This window comes from Vigna angularis, chromosome 10, assembly GCF_016808095.1.
Source record: "Vigna angularis cultivar LongXiaoDou No.4 chromosome 10, ASM1680809v1, whole genome shotgun sequence".
Classification (NCBI taxonomy): Eukaryota; Viridiplantae; Streptophyta; class Magnoliopsida; order Fabales; family Fabaceae; genus Vigna; species Vigna angularis.
In genome coordinates, this window is record NC_068979.1 from 20,232,050 (window position 1) to 20,258,757 (window position 26,708).

General features: G+C 32.5%; 1 protein-coding gene across 1 annotated transcript; it reads right to left on the reverse strand.

Annotated features, from left to right (window-relative positions):
- Positions 1-22,091: 22,091 nt before the first annotated feature.
- LOC108329643 (BTB/POZ domain-containing protein At1g67900) lies at positions 22,092-25,670 on the reverse strand. Its single transcript, XM_017563957.2, has 4 exons — positions 24,996-25,670; positions 24,823-24,892; positions 23,459-24,730; positions 22,092-22,778 (listed from the first exon to the last, which is right to left on the reverse strand). Exons 1-4 carry the CDS (start codon positions 25,052-25,054, stop codon positions 22,281-22,283), a joined length of 1,899 nt encoding a protein of 632 aa, XP_017419446.1. The 5' UTR covers positions 25,055-25,670; the 3' UTR covers positions 22,092-22,280.
- Between the last annotated feature and the right edge of the window lie 1,038 nt (positions 25,671-26,708).

A 26,708-nucleotide genomic window follows, 5' to 3' on the forward strand; every position in this document is an offset into this window, starting at 1 on the left:
ATATTGTTGTTGATAATTTATTAATATTGTTATTGACAAAAAGTTTATAAATAAATCTATTGATAATTTGGACATCAAATTCTCCGAAGAAGAAAAGAAAAAGAAGAAAAGAAGGGGGAGAAGGGAGGGAAGAGGGGAGTTAGTGGTGGCTTGATGGTGACGGTGGCTTAATGGTGAAACATTGGTACATTAGGGATGTAAAGGTGCAACGGTGGTTGTCAAAGTTAGAGAAGAAGACGAAGAAAGAAAAGGTGAAGAAAGAAGAGCGTAAATAAGAGAGGAGGATGAGCTAGAGGTGGCAATAGTGGTACAACAACGACAACAACCATAAAAAGAAGAAATGAAGAAAAAGATGAAAAAGAAAAAGGAAAAGGAGGAGGAATAATGAAACTTAATCATATATTTTACGAATGGATTTGTGGTCGTCGGTAATTTCCAACAAATTTCGTCATTTCTACGTAAAGTTTGTTGACGACCACCTTACCAATAATTTTTACTGTTGATAAACTCAATTTATCTAAAAAATTTTGTTGTTATCGATTGGTTGAGACCATTTATAATATGCAATTTCTTGTGATGCTCACACGAGTGTCATTATAAATTAAAATTAAAGAAAATAACTTATCATTATTTTAACAATATTCATGAACATTATTACATTACACTCACAATTTAATTTAGAGTTAACTATGTTTTTAGTCCATGAATTTTAACACGAAATTGAAATTTGTCCTAATTTGAAAGTTTGATACATTTTGCTCCCTAACTTTAAAAATGAATTGATATAACTTTTTTAACCCAATTATGTTAAATTTTTTAATGTAGCAAATGTGTTTCCTAGTAGACATTGAAGAGATAATGTGTCAAACAATGTATACAACTAAAATATTAGTACGAAACTCGTTTTACACGTCAAAAAAATTTAATATAATTATATTAAAAGGACTGTATATATTTAATTTTAAAGTTTGAAAATCAAAATATACGAATGTTTCGGAGATGGATGAATTCAAAACATTAAAAACATACTTAACCTTTTAATTTATCTTATAGATATTTAAAAAAAGTAATACTTATTTATAATCCAATAAAATGTTAAAAGTAAATAGACTAAAATTCTTAAAAATATATGCATGTATATGTATAATTTTAGAAACATTTGTTTCATCGTTTAATAATACAATTATTGATTTAATGTTCAATTTTTCCATACGAGTGTTTTAAATTTTACATCTAATTTCTTTTTATTTTCATAATTGATGTTGAAATGAAAATTCTATATCCTTTATGAATCACATCATAAATCATATTCAATATAAGATAAAGATTCAACCTTGTTATACATAACTAATAATACTAGCAATAAATGTTAAATGTTTTTATTACTGACCCACTTTGTAAATGAGTTCTCTTCGTCGGCTCATAACTCAAACGGAAAGAACTTATAGTCATCTGCTCAATAAAGTTAAACATGAGAAAATATATTATTTAAAAATTCAGTTATGCTATTTTATTTTTCAAATTTACCTTAATAGATGTTGAATGTTAAAATAGTAAGGATTGTGTTTTATATGATCATTTATAAGTTTTTTTACTTTCATTTATCAACAAAGTAGAATGATTTATTTGGGTATTAATTAGAATTATAATGGTAATATACAACAATCATATAAGGTAAATTAATAAAAACAACACATAATATCATATAATATTATTCTACGTATTTTAAGATTGTATGCAAACAATCTCAACCACACATTATATCACAATAAAGTATAAAATGTCATTTGAAGGACTTTTAAAATTACGATAATATAAGTCTATTACAAATTAACATCAAATATATATTATCTACTTAGAACTTAGTTGATTTATGTTCTCAATGTTAAGATATCACAAAGTATCTATTATTAGGTTAGATGTACATTTGTAATTAAGTCAAACGTACATCTCTTCACAACTTATCACCTTTTAAAATCTTTTCAACATAATTAAGCAATAATAGAGTTAAAATACTTTTGTTAATTTAAATTTCATTTTCATTAAAGTCACTTAAGACACGATACCATCTTAGGCATCCTTATGTCACTCATAATGATTATGCTTATTACCTAATTAAGATTATTCATCAAAAGTCAAACTTTATATATATATATATATATATATATATATATATATATATATATATATATATATATATATATATATATATATATATATATATATATTTACTCAATGTATATACATGTATATAAGTGATACAACCATGATTTATTTTACATGAATGGTCATCCAAAAAAGACATAATTTAGAATTCTTTCATTTCTAGCGACTATTACTTTATTAGAGAAAAAAAATTAACAAATTCTTAAAACACCTTGAATGTTATAAAGTATTTGAATGATCACTTGAACTCTTATAATATATATTCTCCGTTAATTCATATTTAAGATATGTGTACCTCTCATCCACCAAACTTAAATATTCATAATATGTTTAAATCATAAATCATATAACTCAATTGTTTCTCATGCTTGAGTATTTTCTCATTTCCAAAAAAAGAAAAAGATACTGACTCATTATATATTTTAGCTTAAGTTGAACTAGTTTTTTTTTCTATAAAAAGTTTTAATGGTTATCTTACATAAGAAAACCTATTTAAATAATTGTTTTCATCGAAATTTACGTAGGTGACAAAATATGATTTTATAAGAAAATCTTGACGTATACTTCTAAAAGTTGAAGAATAGAAAAAAATTTACATGAAAATAACTTTTTTACGCTTAAATTAGTAATATAATTGAACATTTTATGAATAAAATATCAAATACGAATTTTAGATGAAATATTTTATGTATTTATAGAATCTCAACATCATATGTTATTTATGTAATTTAAATAGAAAATATATCTATTAAAAATATGTTAATAAAAGACATTTTTAATAATTATTAAAAAATATAATAAAACTATTAAAATTTAGTAATTGGCTCCTCTTAAACCGCATAGCACATGAGTACATACGATAATAAATACTAAAACAATAAGATATAAACTGAATTTTATATTAAGTAAAAGTCCAGCGTGGACAAACTACAACTAGTTTAGATATTTGGTTCGAGTAACGTTTTAACAAAAAGCTAATACAATCAATACCGAACACTCATAACGATAAGATGAAACTTTTATTGTCATAATCATTATTAAGTTGACAACTTTTCTAGTGTATAGTTAGATTATGCCATCGTAATGACATCTCTTTTAAACATTATTCTCAATGCGTTTGGTAGAAAGGTGAACAACAAAGATTGAAAAAGTATAAAATGAAAACTAAAACTAAGAGTAATTAAAAAATATAAAAAACAAATGAAAAGTAAAAATAATATAAAACTAATAGTTTAATTAAACATTTTCTTGCTACCTTTATTGCATATACCTCTTCGTCATCCAAAAATGTGCATGCTGTGTATCTCTTATCTCCGATAGCTTTATCAGAAGAGAAACAGCAAAACAAAAAGAAAAAGCACCGCATTCTGCCGTCTCCACTGTTTTGTCGTCACTGCTTCGATCTCTTATCTGCCAAAATCTGCATTTCATTATTATTCTTTTACTGTCATGTATTGAAAAGAAAAGAAAAAAAAAGAAAATGGTAGAGTGAGGGAGATTGATGGAGATTTGATAGTAAAAATCTTGAGAAGAGACTGGTATGAGCACGGGTGTGGGTTTGAGAATAGAAATAGAAAAGGTATTCTCGAAACTATAACTGTGATAATGACCTACTTTTTATCTCCCTATTCTATGCTACGCTATGCTATGCCTTCTCTTCCCTCCTGGGTTTCAGAAATACGATCTACCTTTATCAGCCCCATGCACGCTCTTCACTTTAACACTTTTCTATACTAACAATAATCATACAAAAACCATTTTCTTTAATTGCTTTATATCCAAAAATATTTTTTTAGTAAACTTTAAATTAAATTATTATTAAATTAAAAACTAAAATTATGATAGAAAAAACTTTTATCTTCGAAATGAATGATTTTTTTGTGGGGTGATTAAATATGGGTTTTGAGATCCGGTGGAAATGGTAGGTAGCGGAGAGTGTTATTTCATAAAATGACAAAATGAGGGTTATTTCATAAAATGGCACATTCCCTATACTATTTACCCGTAAATCTCCTCTTTTGACCATATCACGCATATCATCGCTGCTATTCACTCACAAATTTGTGGACGTAAATAACAAGGTCACTCGCAAAATATTATACTCAATGGGGAGTTAGTGAATTTTCAAATGGATAATGATATTTCAACTCTAAAATTTGATTAGCTTTTAATTTTAAAATTTGATAAGTGTTTAGCCTTTCATTGGTCTATTTAGAAAATATTAAAAAAAATTTAAATGACGTAAAAATATAAGACATTTGGAGTTTAAGGTTTTTCAATTTCGCAAGTTTTATTTTTGGGATTCAAAACTTGGAAATCTCATTTGCGAGAGAAAACATCCTTTCACCCACAAACCTTATTTTACATAAATTGTTGTTCGCCGACAAAGCACCGTTTATCATTCTATTGACGTTTATGTCTTCGCCGCCGTTCGAGTCGAATGTATTGTCATTTCGAAGTATCGTTGAAGGTTGAAATTACCATTGACGCGAGTTTTGAAGTTTTTCGTCGTTTGTTTCTTTCCAACCACTGTTTGGAAGTATCGTTGTAGGCGAAAACCACCATTGAAGACGAAAAAACACCGTTTGTAAGTTTTCGTGGTTCGTTTTGGTTTTTCTTTGTTTTTGTTGTTAAGTTATTTTGATATATCTTTTGTACAATGTTTCCTTTAATAGTCATGAATTCTATTGGACAACAAGGTCAAAACAATGTAAGTAAATGTGTCATATTCAAAATTTGTTACTTTCTTTGAAATGCTTTTCAACGGTTGATTTTGTTAAAAATTATTTGTAGTTTCGTGAGCACGGGAGGTGTGAAAGGTTTCGATTCAAGAATTTTATTGGGAGAAGTTTTGAACCAGGTATGGAGAGTTACTCTCGCACATCTCATGAACCAGGGTCGAAAATTATCCATTTCATACATATTAGAAGACCTTTCCTATGATGGTGACATGATATTGACTTCTATGGTTAAACCGATGTTATAGGGTCAAAGTATGAAAATTATGAGCTCTCTAAACATAAATGACACTCTCCTCCATTATGTGGTGGTTTATTGATTGATACTTCGTCTAACAAATTTGGAAAAGTAATGAAAGAAGACATATGATTAAGATATAATTTGGAATGCATGAATTAAAACACATAGATGAAAGAATGCAACGAATTGAAGAAAAAGTACATTGAGTGAAACAAAATATCTAACAAATGAAAGAAAATTTATCAACTTTCGACATGATAAAAAATTATGATGAAATTTAATGTAAATCAAATTTTTAACCAACTGAATAACGTTACAATTAAATAAGTTCACTTTAATTTTATATTATAAGATATCTCAATAATTTTTATTTTGATTTTGTGTCGGATTGAACAATAAAAAACTTAAAGAGAAAAACAAATGATCTTAAAAGACAAATATTTACTGATCATCTAATTGTAATATTTAAATTTCACGTTAATATTTATAGTTTTATGCTAATACATCAGGGTCATTACACTTTTGTCAACTAATAATAAAATATAGTTTAGTTTCATTACCTGATTTCTTGAACCCGAGTTTGATATTTAGTTTACATAAAAATAATTAAAAAAGTGAATTGAGAAAGAAATTTAAATGTTTAGTTATTTTGAAAGTAAAAAAATAAGTTAGAGATACATCATGTCGGTAACTTGTAGAAAAGAGGCTTAATAGTAATGAATGTTTATCCACGACTTCTCTATATTTTTTTACTCAATACGTAGTTTTTGTTCTCTCATTTTAACATAGAGATTTATTTTATTTTAAAAATAAATATTTTTTCAAACTTTCATTTCATTTACATTTTTTAATATAATTAATTAAATAAATTTTCTAGCACTTCAAGTAAGATATCTTAAAAACAATATATAAATGAAGTTATGAATTTGATAAAAATATGAATTTTGTGAAGTAAAATCTCTAAATGATTATATTTTAAAAGAATAAAATGTTATTAATGGTAATTGAGTTGTGGAGTGAAACCATTCGTTGGCTCTGTTTCATTGATAAGATGAGGAAAAATGAGGCTATAGAACATGATAGATATAAAGATTGTTCTTAAAAATGCTATTCTAATAAGATGGTCCATTGAAGTAGAAGCTACTAACATAAGAGAATATTTTTAATGACATTAAATTGTGCTTGATATATGGGTAACAATGTTACGCTGGCAACGTACTTTCACTAACTTTTCTGTTCATTAGGTTCTCATCAAACTTCCTTTGCTTTCTTTTCAAGTTACACAAAATTAAAATTACAAAAATTCTCATACAATTATTAAATGTAATTAATCAAAGGGTGTTGTATTATTAACCACCAACCAAGCTATTAGTAATCAACTAGTAGCTAATATATTAAAAGTTACTTTTGATGATTTATTTATTTGTCTCAACTTTAATAAATTACACATTTTTTTTATACAGAATAGTTTTATTTTCTTGATTAAACACTCACCCACATTTTCACGTTAGTTTCTGAAAGTACATAGACAACTTTTTTTTATCTGAAAAGTTGAAAATTTTCATCAAATTAGTTATTGAACAATGGAGAAGAACTAATGTGATTGATATTTTGTAATTCTTAGGAATGAAAGTTGGAATTTTATGTTCTCAAAGAGGAACACTCAATCAAAATTTTGAGAAATGGATTTTAATATTTTCTTTAGTAATAAATTTGTATAATAAAAAATTATACCTTTTAAACATAATTTACCAATTAAAATTATATGATTCTTCATCACGTTTTTCATAAATTTATAATTAATTGATTATAATCTTATTGGTTTAAACTCTCGAATCGTCCTCATATTTGTTGGAGAATCTCAACTGGGTCATCGTTTTTTCAACTATGAAAATTAGGTCCATATACTTGTAAAATGTCTCATTTGGATCCAAATATTTGAAAAATTAAGTCAATTAAACCTTGTCGTTAAGTTTTCATAGACAACGTTAAAATATAATGACGTGGTGCACGCTGATGTAAGAGTGTTTTATTGTGTAGAAATTTTTTTAAAATTAAGAGTTTTTAACGTGGAAAAATTTATTCCTCCAACCAATCATCGCCCTTTAGCCTGCCACATCACCACCCATAATCTCCTATCTACAAAAACCCTAATTTCCCTTTAGACAAAAACCCCAGCCGCCACTGCCGAACCGCCACCATCGCAAGACCGCCATCCACCACGAGCACGACGCCGCCGCGATCGCCTTCGTCGTGCCTTCAACCTGCAAAAGGAAATACAAAAAATCCAAACGCAATCTGCATCCAAAACAGAATCCAAGTGCAAAAACCCCAGGAAGTCATCATCACAGCTGCGATTCGCACCCTTCATCGCGAACATCATCTTCCTTCAGCCTGCTTTGAGACTTGCAAGGAGAGCTATATAAAGAAACGCAATTCTCGCATCCTCCATTGACGAACAACCGTGAGCACGTCGCCCCGACGCTTTATCTCTCTCTTCCATCGATCTTTGATTCCAATTTCTCACTTATCCCAATTAGTTTTCTTCCACCCATTTTTATACTGCATATTGAAAGTGAAGATGCAAAGTTTCTGCATTACGTGGCGTTTCTTCCACCCATCAAATTCATCCTCAATTTCTTTCATACACCAAAATCCTAAATCCACTTCGGGGTTTTTACAGTGCTGAACAAAACAGTGATAAAGAGAGGAGTGGTGGTGAACAGAACAGGAACGATTTAGGGTTTGTCATTTTGGGGTTTTTACGGTATTGGTTTGCAAAGAGAAGTTGATCATGGGTGATGAGGTTAACGGAGGATGAGATGCTCCCAAGGTGAAGAAGAATGAAGCTAGGGTTTTTTTGAATGTTGCTTCTATTTTTTTTTAATTTACTAAATTTCATGTCATAATTTAATTATTTCCACGTAATAAAATATCCACCTCAGCATATTCATTGTCATCACATTTTAACGTCGTCTGCGAAAACTTACGGATATGGCTGAATTGGCTTAATTTTTCAAATATTTGAACCCAATTGAGACATTTTACAAATATATGGACCTAATTTTGACAGTTAAAAACGAGGACTCACTTGAGATTCTCCAACAAATATGAGGACGATATGAGGATTTAAACCAATGTTATTATAAGAAAATAATGTGAAATTGGAGAACGGTGCATGATAATATGGGTTGAACTTCGGATACAAGGGGAACTGCGACAATAATATGGATTGGGTTTGAAGAGAAGTAATCAGAGGCCCACTATTCAAAATGGAACCTACTCATCACTTACATAATGCCAATGCTTCCTGCATCCTCATGATTTCTTCTGCACCCCCGAATTTTCGGCACCTCTCCCTCCGTTGACAACCCACCACCAAATTGAAAATCACAGTCTTGACAACACAACAGAAACACTCCAACGAACCGAATGCTTTCCAACTTTATATTCTTTTCATAAGGGTATAAATGGTATTTCAAGGAGTAAGAGATGCAGGTGGAGAGCATGGGGGTGCAGAAGGAAAGAACCAATGGATCCAAGTGTATTACAAAGATATAGTTGGATCCAGAATACTCGTTTTCTCCGGTTAGTAAGATTAAATAAAGAAATAGAAATGAAAGAAAAGCAAGTCAAGTCATGAGTGTGCAAACAGGTCTCTGATTTCAATTAATTTTAATAACTATGTAATTCCTTTGCATCATTTATCAGTCTTTTAAAATAATATATATGCAAATTAAGAAAGTAGTCATTAATTAAATAAGTTCTAATGACCAATATTTCTTTTAACTAAACCATCTTTTATCAAGAGTAAGAATGCATGTTAATTAAATATTTAAGTGAAAGATTAATAAAGTAAAACATTATTGAATTAATCTATTCTATTATTTTTAATAAATATTTTAAAGATTATTATCATAATCTCTTTTTCTATATTAGGTCTGTCCCTTGTTTTTAACCGCTGTTTTCCTCTTTCGCCCCCTAAAACCCAACTTTTAATTAAAAAAAGTTAGGTATCTAATATATATTATTAAATTTGTTTAATTAATGTATTAATAAATTTTTTTAATATTTTTTTGTACTTGTCTAATGAATGTATGTTTAGACTTGTCTAGTTACTTTATATCTCATCGTCTAATATTTTTTTTTTATATTCATCTAATTAATATATGAATAAACTTTTTTATTGTGTATTATACTTGTTTTTTGTTATACTCATCTAATATATATATTGTTAAATTTATATAATATTTATTGTTATATTTGTTTAGTGTGTTGTTAGACTCGATCAATTAATGTACGTCGAATATATATTTACAAAACTTAAGTAATAACAATATAAATATATTAATGACATATTTTAAAAACAATTAGTTTGTTAATTTTTACTTTTTGTTTAGATTGTACTAAAGTCTTAAACTCTACATTTTTAAGTTTATAATAAACTAAAATTTATTATAAAAAGTAAAAATTTATAATATTAAAAAGTATGATTTTTTTTTACAAATATCTAATTTAAAATCCGTTTAAATGAACTATTGAGTACACTATTTTAATTTATTATGTTACAAATATAGCTCGTTTAAAATCTCTAGTTTTCACTTTTTGTTTTGTGTTTATTAAAGTTACATGCTCTAACCATTTGAAGTTGAACTAAAAGTAAATTTATTGAATATAAAACAAAATTTATAATATTAAGAAATGTAATTTTTTTTATTACTGAATCTTTTAATTTATTTTGTGACAAATATAATTATTGAAATGATTAAATATGTTTTTAATTCTTAAACTTAAATGAAAAATTGAAATTTGTTATTGTTCAAAACTTTGATACTATTTGATCCTCAAACTTTTAAAATGAATGGATATAGTTCTTCTATCCCAATTGCATTAGTATTTTTACTCATCAAGTGGTATTTCTAGTGGGTGTTTACATTATTTAACACATTCTAGCTCAGATGTCAATTCGGAAGACCATTTAACACGTAAAAAGAGATTAACATTGTTGGGTTAAAAAGATTATATAATTTATTTTCAAAGTTTGGAGACCAAAATGTATCAAAGTTTCAGATAAAAGCGAATTCTAATTTTACTTCCAACTTTAGAGACTAAAAATATAATTAACCCTTATTTAAAACTTTATAAAAACTCTATGTATATATGATTCATGCTAATTTTTTATTAAATAATATTAGTTCAACTTTTATATAATAAAAGTATAAAGAATATTCAATAATAAAAATATTTATCTAATAATTTAATATAAAAATTGTCAGACCCCATTAAAATGCACCCAAAACCCCAAGTAGTGGGATCCATGTGCCAAGAAGAGAATGAGTGTCTCAGTTAGTGGAAAACAGGTGGCTGTAGGAGAGTGACCGTTCGTTTTGGGTGACGGCAGTATTTAAGGCCAAATTTCAAATGTTGTGCCACTTCTCTGCATGCCTTCCTTCTTCTCCAAACTGCCGAAACCATTTTCTCCTCTTTCTCTCTAAAATCTCTACCTTCTCTCTAAGAAAACCTCACTTTGCCTTCTTCCGATCACCTCTCAGGCATCGTTGGAACACTCCCGGCGTCAAGAGCTTCCGTTTAAACCGATCGGTTTGTAATTCTGAGCTGGCGAGTTTCCTTCTCTTTGAGCACGTTTGTTTAGACTCGCATGCAACCCTCTATTTCTGGTCGCCTGAGTGGGTAGTATTATTCTGAGCGTTTCTGGTTTTCCGTGTGGTTCAGTATTCCTAAAACGCGGTCGTCATACGTTAGGTCTTTGGTAGTGAGGAGCTCTAATTCTGCATAGTTGAGCGTTCAGTTACGTATAGAGGTAAGGGAAGCTTATATAATTTGATTTAGCTTGTTGTGTTGAATGTTTGTATGCTTGCATGATACGTTGTTTGATTATTTGATGAGTATGAAATATGATTGTACTGCTTGTTTGGATGTGTGGATGGATGTATGATATATGCTGTGAACTGAGTTGGGATAGAGTTTAATCTTCGAACCGTAGTATTCTGAGCAAAGGTGATAGTATGGTCGAGCGTCATTAATGAGCGTTCGGTTCTTCTTGGGAGTGTATGGTCTTACTTGAATTATCATGCGTTAGGGATAATGTTTAAGAGTCTTTTTGTAGTATTATATAGGAATAGATAATCTGTGACCGAGAGTTGTAATCATCGTTCAGTTTTCATTGAGCGTCTGTTCATATTAAGTTCTTCTTCTAGAAAGGATTTCGTTAATGAAGAACGTGTTATAATAGTAGATATTTATATATGAGTGTTCAGCCTAAGTGTAGTTCTTCTTTAGACTTCCTAAACAGTTTAGTTAATGTGTTATATTACTTAAGGTCGTAGACGTTATTGTTCTTTTTCATTCAGAATAAGTGGTGGCTCAATTGTATATATTTATATTTATTCGTTTTATGTGAGTTTATTAGTGATCGGTCTTGGACCAAGCGTTCAGTTTCAGTAGCGCTCGTTCCTGATAAGCACTTGGTCTTGGACCATTGCTCGTTCAATAGTGTTCGGTTTCTACAGGGCTCGGTCTTAAACCAAGCGCTGGGTCTTGTTTTCTATAATATATTATTACCGTGTTTAGAATAAGAGTCTTCATTCAAACTCGATAGCGTTCGTTACTCATAGTTTCTCATCAGTATCAGTATCGTGCATCAAATAGTGTTGGTCATTAAAAGGTGTTTGGCCTAGAGTCTTAGTACTCGGCCTGGGCTTCGGGACGTCCGTTTTGAACTCTTAGTGGTCTGTTTATTTAAGTTAATAAGTAACGCTCAGTCATGTTAGTTTCTAAGAAGTGTTATTCCAGTCGAATTTATGAGATGATGAGAGAGTGTGATCTTATTTCAGTCGAATGTTTTAATGATTGATTTTAATGGAGTTTGAAATGTGATGTGAATGAAATAGCGTGATTATGAACGAGTATTCCAGGGAGGAATATCTCAGGAAGTGGTTATTGATTGGTAAAGTATGAATGTGGGCAAAGCTTAGCGGGCGTTCATCCTGATATTCCATGATTACTCGTTCTCATGTAGAGATGAGTAAGTCATATGTGGGAATGGCAGGAGGTCCTAGTCCATAAGGTTAACTTGGACGGAACGAATCAACCTCGGGTGTCAACTGTTGAGGGTATCCCAGTTACTACATCACCCGGGTGCACGAACGTCGTAACTACACAGGATTCATACAGTCCGGACAGTCAGAGTCAAGTGGTCGTTATTTGCATGCCATGATGTATGAATGATGATTTGGGTGTTGTTGATTTAATTATGATTGTTGTATGTTGTCATGGAATAAATTAAATTACATAAGCTTACCATGTTTACCATTTTTGTCTATGTTGTGCGTCCTGTCGTTGTCCTGTTGCAATGATCATCCGTGTGGATGTGAGCAGAAGGAGAAGAGTTGTTGGAAGAAGTATTGGAAGATGCATCAGAAGTGAAGACCGAACCTTAGAAACGTTCGGTCTGTTGTTAACTCTATCTTTTGTAAGACCGTTCGGTATAAGTTATTTTGTACACCGTTCGGTCTCGTGGTAGCTAGCGTCCGATTTTAAATTTCCTACTGTTATGTAAGGCCGTTCGGCCGTAATCGTATTTCGCTGAGTGTTGAACTGATATGTAGTATTGTTAATATGTGATAATTCTCTTATATAGTTTTACACTGTATTTTTGGGATGTTACAAAAATGATAAATATATTTTTTATTGATAATTTTTTCTAACATAAAATTATTATATGACAACTTTTTTATATGATAGTCTAAATAATTTGTATTATTAATAAATTTATGTTATTTTTTAAAATAATATTATTTTAAGACATAAACCTAAAATATATTTTTTCTAAATTTAATTTTATTATATGACAATGTAATTAGAATTTTTTTATATGATAGTGTAAACAATTTTATTAATATATATATATATATATATATATATATATATATATATATATATATATATATATATATATATATATATATATATACACGTAACTGAATTTCATAGTCATTATATTTTATTAAGCAACTTAATAAAGTGATTTAATTAATTAAATGTATGACTATATATATCATGAAAGATTTATTATGTAGTTTAAAAATGAAAAAATAGATAAAAGGGAAAAAATAAATTCTATGGATATGTGACAACAAAATAAATATAAAAAATAAAAAAAAAAAAAAACTTTTCTACACGTGAGAGTAAAATAAATATAAATAAAAAATTAAAAGTATTAAATTATTAAAAATCTAACTTTTAAGATACTTATCAACACAATATATATGAGTAATAAAATAATTTTGCTAGTGTCTTCATTTCTTATATTATAATGGATTAGTTGAATTAAGTTAAAAGGAGTTGGACCGACTTGTGCGTTTATTTTTTATTGATAATCTTTTGTAATATTCTCTCTCTTGTTTATATTCTTATTTTTTATTTACTTTTTTTTTTGTTTTTTATGCATATTTATAGATAATTGTTTTTGTTTTCTTTAAAACTCTTTGTCTAATACATTAATTTTGTATTTACTAGATTAACATATATTTTTTTAGAACTTTGATACCCAATAAAATTATACTAAAGTTCCAACTCAAAACTCATATATGTTATTCATTCTTAGGTTTCTAGAACTTTGATACTTAATAAAATTATATTAGAGTTTTGACTTAGACATATTCTTCGATTGTAAAAGATTTTGGAACTTTGATATCCCATAAAATTATAGTAGAGTTTTATCTTCTTCTTTTGTAAGTTCTTGGAACCACTAGTGCAGATCGGGGAAATGACAGCGGTTATTTTCGTTGATAGGCACCGGTTCCTGAACCGAGACATATTCAGGCGAAGTAAAAAGTGGTAGACTTTATGCCTCGGTTTTGAAACGAGGCATAAAATGGTACGATTAGGCCTCGGTTATTAGAATCGAAATTGTTTCTCTCCCTCTACTGCCTCCGTTGAAGGCTGAACCGAGGCAGTAGGGTCCTTTTTTTTTTTGCGGTCTTATGCCTCTGCTCAAGTGATGGACAAATTTATGATCACCAAAATATGATGTCACAAACTTGTTTTACAATTGGCAAGTATGACCGAATCGTTTCAAGTAATAAAACTCGGTAAGACCAAGTATCGTTTTCCCAAAGGACTCACGACCTAGTTTAGTTATGTGATTTGTTGATTAGCTAAGACTTAAGGACGAAATAAGTTGAATTTAATATGCAAAACAGAAAATAAACATGTATGCATGAATGTGATCAATGGCTAAAGCAAAATACAAATACTTTCAATGGAATATATGGATGAGTATGTTGTTGGGGTTATCAATTTCATCTTATTCACTCTCATATATTTTAGGAATTCAACATTCAATTCATCATTGTTAATGCCACTCTCTAAATTACCTTTCAAAGAAGGCTTCTCCCTAATTACGAGTTCATACGATTCCTAGCATCCCTAATAATTAGTTTATTTAGCACAGGAGCTTAAGGCAACCACTATACCTATTGGGAGAAATTCCCCAGATCTAGACTTCCCCGTACGTGTCCGTATCGACAAAACCAATAATCATGCATTGAATGAGTTAAACAAAGCAAGCATTAAGCAAAGAGGAAAAACCCTAACTAATGATAAAAGAAAGCATAAATCTTAGATTAAGATGCAAGCACAAATTCCATATATGAGAGCTTCAAAAGATTACATTGATTCCCCAACAAACATACAAGGTTTAGTTCACCATATTCATGGTGAACCTAGATGAACAATAATGAAAGAATGAAAGATAAAACCCTAAAAAGGTGAAGAGGTAGCCTGAGCATCCAAGATCCTCCTTCAAAGGGGTGGAAGAGAGAGTATTTGCTTCGTCCCAGCCAAAGATACCAACCCTCAGACATCTAGGCCTTTAAATAGGACATAAAAATAATAGAAAACGGGTCCAGGCCCAAACAGATCATAAAATCGCATAAAACTGGCCCAAAACTCGTCTGGTTGACTTTTTTCGTATTCTGGTTGACTGGTTGACTTTTCTGGTTGACTGATTGACTTTTCTGGTTGACTGGTTGACTTTTCTGGTTTCTGGTTGACTTTTCAGCACTCCAATCATTCGGTACTTCAATTCTTCTTTCAAATCATTCAATTAGCCGCTCAACGGTGAGTGCGTGAGTAGTTTTCTCCCCTCAGCGGCCATTTTGCCCCTCAGCGGTCCTCCCGTGAGCTCTTGAGTGCCGCTCAGCGGTAAACTGCCGTTGAGCGGTAACTTCGGCTTCTCCTTTTGCACTTTTTGATGTCTTTTCTGATTCCATCTCTCTCCTTCTTCACTTCTTTCACCAAATTCACCTTAAAACCTGCACAAAAACACTGAAATCAAGCATAAACCTGTCCAGCTCTCTTATTTCTGAAAATATGAGTAAAAGCATGATTTCAAGCTAGTTTTTAAGCATAAAGGTTGCTTTTAGTATCAATTTTAAGCATGAAAATAACAGTTTTTCAACTGTTATCATCAAGCTCCCAAACAGACAATTTTTTTAGTAAAAAGAAAGCAAGTATACCCGAAGCAGGAAGATGTTGTTCTCAGATAAACACATAAACAAACCAATCTTTTTTTCTTTTGATTCCAAAGCTTCGGTAAAAACAAGAGGGAAGATGTTGTTCTCAGATAAGAGTAAAATGAAGGTAAAATTTGGGGAAAATTACATGCATCACTCTTACAATATAACTGTTCAACAAATCAAAACAAAATCAAAACAAGAGGGAAGATGTTGTTCTTAGATTCAATTCAACAAATCAAAACAAAATCTCACAAACCAAATGCAAAACTCTACTGAAACCCGAAGCAGCTACGGTCAAAAGCTCTCCGGCGACGGTCACAGCTGCCTGAAACCTGAAGCAGCTACCCGAAGCAGCGGAGAGCGACGGAGCGAGAGAGCGAGACCGAGAGAGCGACGGAGCGAGAGAGCGACGGAGCGAGAGAGCGACGGAGGCGAGAGAGCGACGGAGGCGAGAGCGAGGGGAGGCGAGAGCGAGGGGAGGAGAGAGCAAGGGGAGGCGAGAGCGAGGGAGGCGAGAGCGAGGGGAGGGAGGCGAGAGCGAGGGGAGGGAGGCGAGAGCGAGGGGAGGCGAGAGCGAGGGAGCTAGGTTTTCGTTCAATTTGGGAAAAAATTTTAGGGAAATAAGAGGCTTATATGCCTCGGTCCTCCTTGGGCCAGAGGCAGCAGCAAACCGACGACGGAGATGGAAGCAAAGGCGCGCTCCAAACGTTGCAGAGGAAACGACCAAAGCACTTGGCGGTGGTGAAGAAGATGAACAGGAGAGTGGTTCTGTTTTGCGCTGAGAAGAAGATGAACATGAGAGAAGAGTGGTTCTGTTTCGCGGACGATTTAAACAGCTTACTGCCTCGGTCTTCCAACACCCGAGGCGTAAACAAACATTACTACCTCGGTCTTCCAACACCCGAGGCGTAAACAAACGATACTACCTCGGTCAGTAATGTAACCGAGGCGCAAAGAATCGACAAAAATAAAAAAAAGCTGCATCATCACCTCGGTCAGTGTGGAAATACGAATTGCAGGCCTTTTATGCTTCGGTTCTGAGTACAACCGAAGCAGTAGCTGTACATCAGAACAACTAGCAGGCAGAGCAGTTCCATCTGGGCAGGCGGAGCAGGTATGGAGCACAGTTTTATGCCTCGATTTAGCTTAGAACCGAGGCAGTAGCGGGCTTTAGGCATCGGTGTCGGGGCAGCCGAGACATATAGATCTATACACTTCGGTTTCTGTAAAACCGAAGCCTATACGGCGCTTTCTAATCCCTTTATTTTACTAGTGAACTTTGGTATCCAATAAAATTATAGTAGAGTTTCGACTCAGATATGTTCTTCATTTGTAAGTAGATCCTTCGTTAAGATAAATTCTTTTTGTTGCAAAGAGAACCTTAAAAAGACGCTAAAAAATATCACTAACACAATCAAGTAAGAACTTTATGGAAAAAATAATTTCATTATGTGACACATCAAGATTCTTGCTTTGTTGAAAGGAACATGACGTATGACATCTCTTCTTGACATAATGACCTATATGAATAGATCAATTACTAAAATTTCATAGAGAAAACTCAATTATTAATGATTTTGTCTCTCTTATATGAAAAATTTTATGATGGACAAATTGATTGTGGTTGAAGTTAGAAAAATTCTTCATGATTGAGTTTGTCTATAATAGATTGTTTCTCAAGAAACTACTATTTAAGTTTTGTATTCGTTGTTGAAGGAACACATTAATGAGATGAACTAAATTTAGATAGAGTTAAGAAATATGAATACAAAGATGGATGATGAGGATCTTGTAGTGATTTTTCTAGTAAGTCATCCTCTTTTATTTGAAAGTTTTGTTAATTCTTTGAGATAGGTAAAAATTGCATCACTATTGTGAAAAATTACGAAGTTGGTGTTGGATTGACAACATCTATTGCTACAAAGGAGCATAAGAACAAGAAAAGAGGAAGAACAAATCAATCCGATGAACATCTATAATTATTGTGAAGAACTTCATCATTATAGAAGAAAGATTGTTCTAAAATTGGATCATCTTAGAATAATGACAATGTCTCAAAATTCTTATTTGTCATTTCTTAGATGGATCACCTAATGACAGCGTCTCATTGATGCTTTTGATATAAATTATCTAATCGGATAATAGTTTTTGTTAGTTGAACTTTGTGTTATTCTATTATAAAATTAGTTATAATTATAATTATTCTATATATACATAGATTCAACTAATATAAAAGGAATTGGATTAACTTGGTATATAATGTAGGAATAAACTTAAATTTAGAAGTTATCAAATAATTTATTAAAAGTAATAGTGTTTATTACATTGGGAGAGGAAGAGTCAGGAAGTTTATGTTATGTTTTACAATCATTATGGTATTTGTCATAATTGGGAGCACTATGAGAAATTAAAGACCTAATGTTAGTCCAACAAATTGTAAGGCTTATGAGAAAAAAAAATACACCATAAGCATATTAAAAATTAGGTTTAATTGATTCGGAGGTCATTATTTTTGTAGATTTGCGTCAATTAGGTCCCCGTATTTTGAAAGAACTGAATTGGCTGAATTGAGTTACTTTTTACGTAAAATTGAATCAATAAAGTCTCTGCCGTTAAATTTTGTGGACAACGTTTAATGTGAGACGCATACTTTGAACTTAAATGATTACATTGACATAAAGACTTTGTTACCTAGACTCAAATGATTTTTAATTTAAAAAACATTCTTTGAATTTCAATAACTTTAAATAAAAATAAAAAAAGTTAGAAGAACAGAGGAAGAACGAATGGAGGCGCGACTATGGCGCGACAGAGGCGCGACGAGAGCTTCTACATTTTGCAGAGAGGGCCTCTGCGTGTTGCGACGAGGGTGTCGTTTGGGGATTTCTTTTGGGTTCTTTGTTCTCGCTTCAGGCTAACAATTTTGGGTGGATGATTTTGGTTCCCTTTTCTGTAGATTTTGATTCACAGCAAAATCCTCCTTCCCCTTCTGATTTTGCGATTTTAGGGTTTCAGTTGTTCATCAAATTTTGGGGGGTTTTTGTGATTTCTTCTGATTTGAGATGTAGGGTTCATTCGAATTGGAACGAGGATTTGCGTTTTGTTTCTGCGTATGGGAGGGTGTTTCTGGAAATAAAATTAACTAGAAATCAAATTAATTTCCTGGAGATAAGAAATTAATTTAATGTAAAAAGGAAAGTAATTGATTTTTAAATTAATTAGAAATCAAATTAATTAGAATTAATTATTTAAAATTATTGAAATCCAAAGAAAGTTTTTTTAAATTAAAAATTATTTAAGTCCATGATGTCCACGTGGTTATAAAATGTCGCCTCACCATGCTACCAGGAAATATATTTAACACCGTCCACAAAATCTAACGGCAGAGACTTTATTGATTCAATTTTACGTGAAAAGGGACCCAATTCAGCTCTTTCAAAATACGAGGACTTAATTGACGCAAATCTACAGAAATAGGGACCTCCGAATCAATTAAACCTAAAAAATATCTAAGTGAGTGTCATTTTCTAACAAATTGGCATCAGAGCTGAGAGAGCTAAGTGTCCGAGTGAGAAAGAGATAGTGAGAGAGAAAGTATGTCCCTGCCCTAGTTGACAAAGAAAGTCAACTTTGACAATTGAAGTGTGCAGATGAAAACTCTTCTGGATCCCAAGACGTTTGGGATGTTGTAGTGAATGGCTATGAAGAGCCCGCGGAAGATGTAGAGCATATAGTGGCTCAACTTGCCGTATAAAGAAAATCATGGGTGAATGATCAATTAGCCCTGTACATATTGTATCAAGCTGTTGATGAGTCTGAGAAGATAGTGAATGCTAAATCTTCAAGAGAAATGTGGCAGATTCTTGAGAAAGTTTACAAAGGCGATAACCGTGTAATGCAAGTTAGACTTCAAAGAGACGAGTTTGAAAGTTGAGAATGAAGAGTAGAGAACAAGTGACCAAGTATATATCTCGAGTGGAGGTAGTAACAAATCAACTCGAGAAAATGGAGAAGAGTTGTCTACTAGTCGTACTGTGAGAAGATTGTTAACAAATAAATGTACAGTCTTGCACTATAAATGTGTTTATTATGTACAAGGTACTTATACTATGTTTTTAACTTACAAGAAATTTGATTCTGCATGACCCTTTATTTATTGATGTTAGTATTTGTCATCATATATAACAAATAGAATGAGATGCTTTTGATGGCATCCTATATATGGCATATGGAGCATATGATATGATACAATAAATTGCAAATGCAGTTCCACAAGAAACGATAGAAAGCACCAACTCCAATGTTGGGACCCTTCGCATGGATTCTTATTTTATTCTTTTTCTTTTATTAGAGACTTGGTTTTGCAACATGATTAAATAAAACCTTCATAGATAAAAGAAAGGGTAAGATAATTGAATAGGGAAAGTTGATATGATTTCATGTCCCCGGTGGTTGAAGAAAGAAGACATATATTACTAAGTCTTAAATTAAGTCTTAAATGATGAGCTTGTTGGGCGTTGATGAGTTAATTTGCATAACTTGAGAAGAAGAAAACTTGTATTGCATATTTGGAAAATCTAAGGAGATCTTAATGAAAAAGTTAAGTAATTTATAAAAAAAATTATAAACTATTAAAAAAATTGGATTAAGATGTGTTATATCTCTAAAGAAATTATGATAGATCGTGTTTTGTTAAGTGGACTTGGAATGGATGTGAGAATCTATGATTAGGTAATAGGTGGGGATTATTCCAAAATTCATAGGGGGCTATACATCATTCACAAGTACCACTTAGTGAAATTGAATGTTGAAAATGAAATTTGCAGATTCTTTCTGTAAGTGTTGATTGAGAAGAATGCTTGCAAATTGTACCCTGATAACGAAATTCAATTTACTAACATGATTATGATTTGAGTTGTAACCACTGGGAAGGTATAATGTTGTGGAGCATAAAAAAAAAAGCTCACTTAAATCAGTAATGTTGTATAATAATTTAATCTTCCGATCTTGGTCTTCTAAATAACTAACGGAAACAGTGTAGAGGACTCAGAAGAATAAATTTGATAGGAAATAGGAGATTGCATCATGGTGGTTGAGGTTGATGTGAAGACTATATTGACTAATGATTGAATTGTAATTAGAGCCATTGAAGAAGGAAAAATCATAAGGGAATCCACAGTAACTGAGCAAATGAACAATGCAAAATTTCGTCAATGAAAAGTAGTAGCATTGGTATATGGATAAAAAATTCATGCAATAGTTGGTCATGACCATGATTGCAGCAATGATGATGATGACATTCATTACCAGGACGCCACTATTTGATTCTTCTTTGTATGCTTTAGGATTTTAAGAAACATGAAACTGTTGTTATTTTGTAGTTATAGCCACGCAAACAGTTAAAGATGTCAGTTTCCGTTTGTGAGATTAGACTTGGCTACAAAGAAGGGTATATGGAAAGATATAACATGGTTCATTCTAACGATTGTACAAAACCAAATTGTTGATAATCATTTAAAACCTGATCACAGGAGAGAATGAAAATGACCTTCATGAGTGGATCCATACCAACTTAGAAGTCAACTGAACACCTTACAATTTTTATAAATTAAGGAAAGTCTAGGAATCAAGACTTCATGAGTTCAATTACACAATAGAACATTTTTTCTTTAAATGGAACACCACTACTGATGATTTTTTTTCCTGAGAGTATTCATTAAGGTAGATTATATATATTTAACTTCAGTCCAATAAACATAAAGAATTAACGTTACTTTTAATCAAAAGCTTCGAGATATTTGGCTTATGTTGTTCAACACTTAGATTATTCTAAACAACTTCTGACATAAAACTGAAGTTTAATGTCTATGTACCAAAGTGTTTATTTTGAAGAGAACCATGATGTCTTGTGTATGAATACTACGATTAGTTTTCAGTTGTTCGTTTTATTTATGCTTCTTTGAAGCAAGCATATCTTTTTTCATGGTAGATCTTATGCTTTCTGGTTTATTTGACCAACTTTTGGGTCGGACTTTCTATTGCAAGAATAAAAGTATATTTATTTACAGCGTGGTGATGAACGACAGATCTCTTCCAACCAGAAAAAAGCACAACAAATACACGTTGAACCTTACTTATTAGGTGCCACAACACTTCAAATCTTGTTCATAATTGGGCATCAATTCAATAAAGCCGAGATTATCAGTGTGGATAGAAATAAATATATAAGACAAATATAATGAGACACAGGAAAATATGAAAAAATTTGTCAACAATGTCAGGACCAAGGAGCTACAGCAAATGACAAGAGACAGATGTTGCAGATTTGTAGACAAGAACAGCGTCATTGGCCCCACGATTTGTCACTGACACCTAAGATTCCTACTCCAGCTTTTGACATGAGAATTACCAAAGTGATTTCCCCTCGTGCTGGGGGGAAAATCTTTTCTTATTATTATAGGTTACATCAACAATGCACATTTAGATTCTTGGATTTTCCTACAAGTTACACGTCGCTTTGCAGAAACAAAAAAGAGTATATGTTACCCTCTAAATTTTACCATTACCAACTTGAAAATTAAACATATAATTCACTCAATTCTTTTCAGTGGCAGTTCTATTGGTAGACCAGAACTTACTTAGCATTTTTTTGGGTTGAGTTGGAATAGCACATATAGCCTTAAATCTAGAATTCCTTCCAATTCCATCATGACTCAACCCATTTTGATTGAAGTCATCATCTTCAGCCAGCTTCATCCTCAGAGTTGAGGACCTTGACTTTGGTGACTTGAAGTTTGAAACACTCCAATTGTCCTCAGCATTTATACTTGTAGTTGTGCTTAATGGTGCTGTAGGTTTTGCTGGGTCAATACCATGTGCAGTGAGTAATGCCTTGATATTGGTCGGCAAATCAGTCACTTTGCCACCAGCTTGTGCTGCTCGAGCTTGCTCAAAGAAGAGAACTTGAACCACAAGCCGTAGGGGAAGTAGCTCATTTTGTGCTGCATGCATGCAGGCTTCCATAGACAACTTTTTGCAGTCAAGAATTCTACACAACCTTTTCCTTTCACTCTTGTTGAGTTCTGGATGAGCCTGTTTTGTTATCATCAGTTGAACAACACCTAAATTTCAGTAACACAATACAAGACATCCCCACATAATAATTTTTCTTATAATTCTTTCTTATATGACCTAATTTCTAGTAGTACTATATTGACTGAACTGACAGCCAGACATGTTACATCATTAATGAGATGTTTGATTTTTGAGGTGGAATTTAGCTAACTGCAAAGAAGGGATAATAAGTGGTCGTCAAAAATTCTCAGGGAAGACACAGTCAATTATGTGAGGACTAAAAAACATGCATCTCCTTTTCCCCTTCTCCCTATCTATTTGGACCTAGTATTGGGCAGTAATATGATCTAACTCTACCAAAGAAGGCAATTTTCTCTTCTTGTTTTCAGCAAATGAAATTACAACACCTGAATTCATACTGCATCATATCAGTCAGAATGTGAATACAGTCAGGCCAAATTTCTGGTGGGTCAGTCTACACCTAACCGCCAATAAATTTTGAATAAGACAAGATTTTGAGGTCAATAAAGTTGGTTATCCACTAATTCTGTCCCACATCCTAAAATGTTAAAACGAAATATTTTCCCAGCCACTGTTTTTTACTAATTCTTAGCCACTTATTTTTATCATGGTATATAAAATATATTATGCAGTAAATTGGAACACACTAGGAACTTTTTTTTTTTCTAATGTTTTACCTTCAGATAAATGTCAATAGCCCTGTAGAGATCATCATGATCATGTCTTGCAAAATCTGGTATAATCTCGGCAAGAGCTATGAATTTGGGCAAGTGAAAATTCGCATCTCTGGCAACTTCTTGAAGATATCTATCCACAAGCTTTGCAACCTTCAATTTTGAACTGTGAGATGCTGAAGAGGACCTCCTACTCTCTTGAAATTCCAAGTTAATATTCTCTGCTGAACGAGACCTCCTTCTTTCAAAGGCCATCCTAGATCTCGCAGGGCTGGTTGGAGGACTCTGCCCTTGTGACATAAACTGTTCCAATATGGTCATCACCAACTCAACATCATACACTGTATCATCTGCGTAAGACAGTGAAGGTATCAAAAGATCATTCACTGTGGCTTCCTCCAATTGAAGCCCTATCCTTCTTGCTAATTCCATCTTCGAAGATGAAGAAGCATTAAGAATGTTAGATGCCTTCAAAAGCTTCAAAAGAAAGCCACAAGAAACAGCACCTTTCCCAGCTGGAAGCAAGCTCACCACTGATTCCAAAAGCAGACGATGCTTTGAAGCTATTTCACCCACTGAGTCCAATTCTGAGTCAGAAACTGCTTGCTTCTTTAGATGTCCTCCATTGTTGGTAATATTTGGTAGCCACCTAGATGCATAGATTTTCAATGCATCTCCAATGAGATTTGACGGAATCTTGCCTCCAGATTTGATTGCTATCATGGTTCTCCAATACAGGTCTATGCTCAGTTCTGCCAAATCTTCAGCCCACCATCCCTTGTTTCCTGACTTATTGTGCCTCAAACTTTCTGTGCCATTGCAAGACACATCATCCTTCACCCTTCTGGAATGACTATGTGACAAACTTACCTTAGAGGGGTGGCTCAACACTTTTGCTGCTATAGCTTCAATGCACCTGCTGGTAATTCCCAAGTCCTCTGACCACATAGGCAACGCTTTTGTGGTCTGAAGATTCACAATAGTATCCTTCCACCCACGTAGAATGCATGAGTTGAAGAAAACCTCAAGCTTCTGAACTAGGTTTCCCTTCTCAACCTCCTCCGTCATCTGAAGATACTCAGCACCACATCGTGCAGCCACAATGTTGTAAGGGCTCAGAGTGATGGTGATTCCATAGCAGAACTTAGCACACAACTCAAATGCCTCTACCCCACCTGGGAAATCAGGGAGTCGGACTATTTGGTGCTGAGAAGAAGAATCCGGAGATTCTGAACATAACCTTTGTAGTCTCAAACACTTGGATAGCAAGGGAAACTGAACCACATCACCACCGTGAACTTCAGAATCAGTAACATAATAAAAAAAAACAACTTTGAACAATTTCTTCCATGAACAATTTCACATACCTTGTGAAGAAGATATCTACTTCCCTTCACTTGAATCAAGAGGTCGCTGGAAACTTCAGAAGAGACAGACCTGCATATATACGAATTCGAAGGAAAGGTATATTGTTACTAACCAGAAAATAAAAACCATCTAAGAAGAAAGAATAAAATAGAAGAGTTAACTAATGTCTTACCTTACTGCTTCTGCAGTGTAGAATGTATCAGGACGAGATCCCAGTTTCATGAATTTCATGGCTTTCAGTTTCTTATCACCTAAATCATGTGCTATTTCTAAGTAGCTACTTGAATAATTCACTCAGAGAAGCACCCCGAACAACGCAGAAGTGCAACTAACAGATGGTGAAATACTAGTGAGTTTTAACAAATACCAAAGCAAGGAATAGATTTTCCCGCTGAGTAAGCCCAAGTGGAACACTGAATACTGAGCCGGCAGACCTTACAGGGTGTCAGAGTCCTCAAGAATACTTCAGAACTCTCAGAAATATAAAAAGAGAAATAATTAAAAAGATAGAATTTCCATGGAGGAGAGAAGGTGTAGAAGTTCCAAGGGGAAAGGAAAACCAAGGGGCTTATTGTGAGAGAAAAATAATATATAGTAGTTTAAATAGGTAGGATAGGATAGATGACATATATGGCTTGAAAGAAACACTGAAGATCAAACACGCCTAAGTTATGTCCTTTCAGTCAAATAGTTATCCCCATGAATGATTTTGACATTTTAAATAAAAGGGTATGAGGGCAATGAAATCTCATCAAATTCAGCCTCAGACTTGTCACACTCCTACACAGTATATCAGTTACATTACAAAGTTATGCAGTAAAATAAATACACAGCACACCAGCTTAGCATATTCACAACCATACATTATGCAAAACAAACAAATTTATAGGAAACATAATACACACACTATTACAGTGTAAAAAGTGTCAACCAATGCAAAGTCAAATTTATTTATTTTAGTTATTGTAAAAATCATAGAATCAAATCCACACCACCAAACATTTCACAAATAAAATAAGGAGGAATGGTTGAGAGCACAGATAAGGAGAGCTAGTTAGAAGCTAAAGTCGGAGGAGCATGTGGATACTCTCCCAATACAGAAACTGCCAATCATTCATCGAAAACTTCGAACCGTATAAGGAAAAGCAGGGAATTTTTATTTGCAGAAAATCTTGCTTTGTTATTTCTAAGGAGAATATGATGTTAGAGGGCTTATTTTTTTTGCAACTATGGAGACATGCCATTGGCAGCGTGCAATTCTAAAGGCAACTCCCACGTGCTTATCCTGCGCCCACCTCTGTTCCGTATTCTCATCATTACCATTGCAAAATGCAAATTTTCTATTTATCTTCAGTTTCTTGTGTTTATAAATGCGAGCAGCCCTGATTATTTTAGTCAAACACTATTTTATTTTATACGCAACATCGTACACATCTCTTAGATATCTCCATCCTTTTCAAAAGGAGAATATTTAGATGTTTTACGCATAATAGTAACATATTAAAAGGTGCTTAAAATATTTTCAAAGGGAAAAAAGAATGACATGAAAGTTACAGGAAACGCTGAAAAAGGTTGGCATGTGTATTATCAGTATCACACATGATTAGCCTATAGCATCCGTGTATAAACATAAATTTACTTTGTTTTATACTATGTAGTATTCATAACAATAATAATATTGCCCTTGAGCTTTTCCATAAATAACCAATTGCCACTCTTGATATCTTTGAAGTTTTCTCTCAACTTTGGGGTGAGCATTGATTTCCATTGATTGCAAGTGGTCCAGAATGTTGAAACTTGGCCCATTGGTGGAGGGAAACGAAGAAACCCGAGGTTGTATGCTTCTGATCATGTTGGTGTTTGATTGGGTAAAGTCAAGTTTTTT

Excerpts from the sequence above, each read along its gene's own strand:
- LOC108329643 (XM_017563957.2), bottom strand. The coding sequence starts at position 25,054 with ATGAAATTCATGAAACTGGGATCTCGTCCTGATACATTCTACACTGCA. Across the intron at positions 24,731-24,822 it reads GTAGATATCTTCTTCACAAG|TTTCCCTTGCTATCCAAGTG; the intron begins GTATGTGAAATT and ends GATGTGGTTCAG. Across the intron at positions 22,779-23,458 it reads CTATTGACATTTATCTGAAG|GCTCATCCAGAACTCAACAA; the intron begins GTAAAACATTAG and ends ATAACAAAACAG.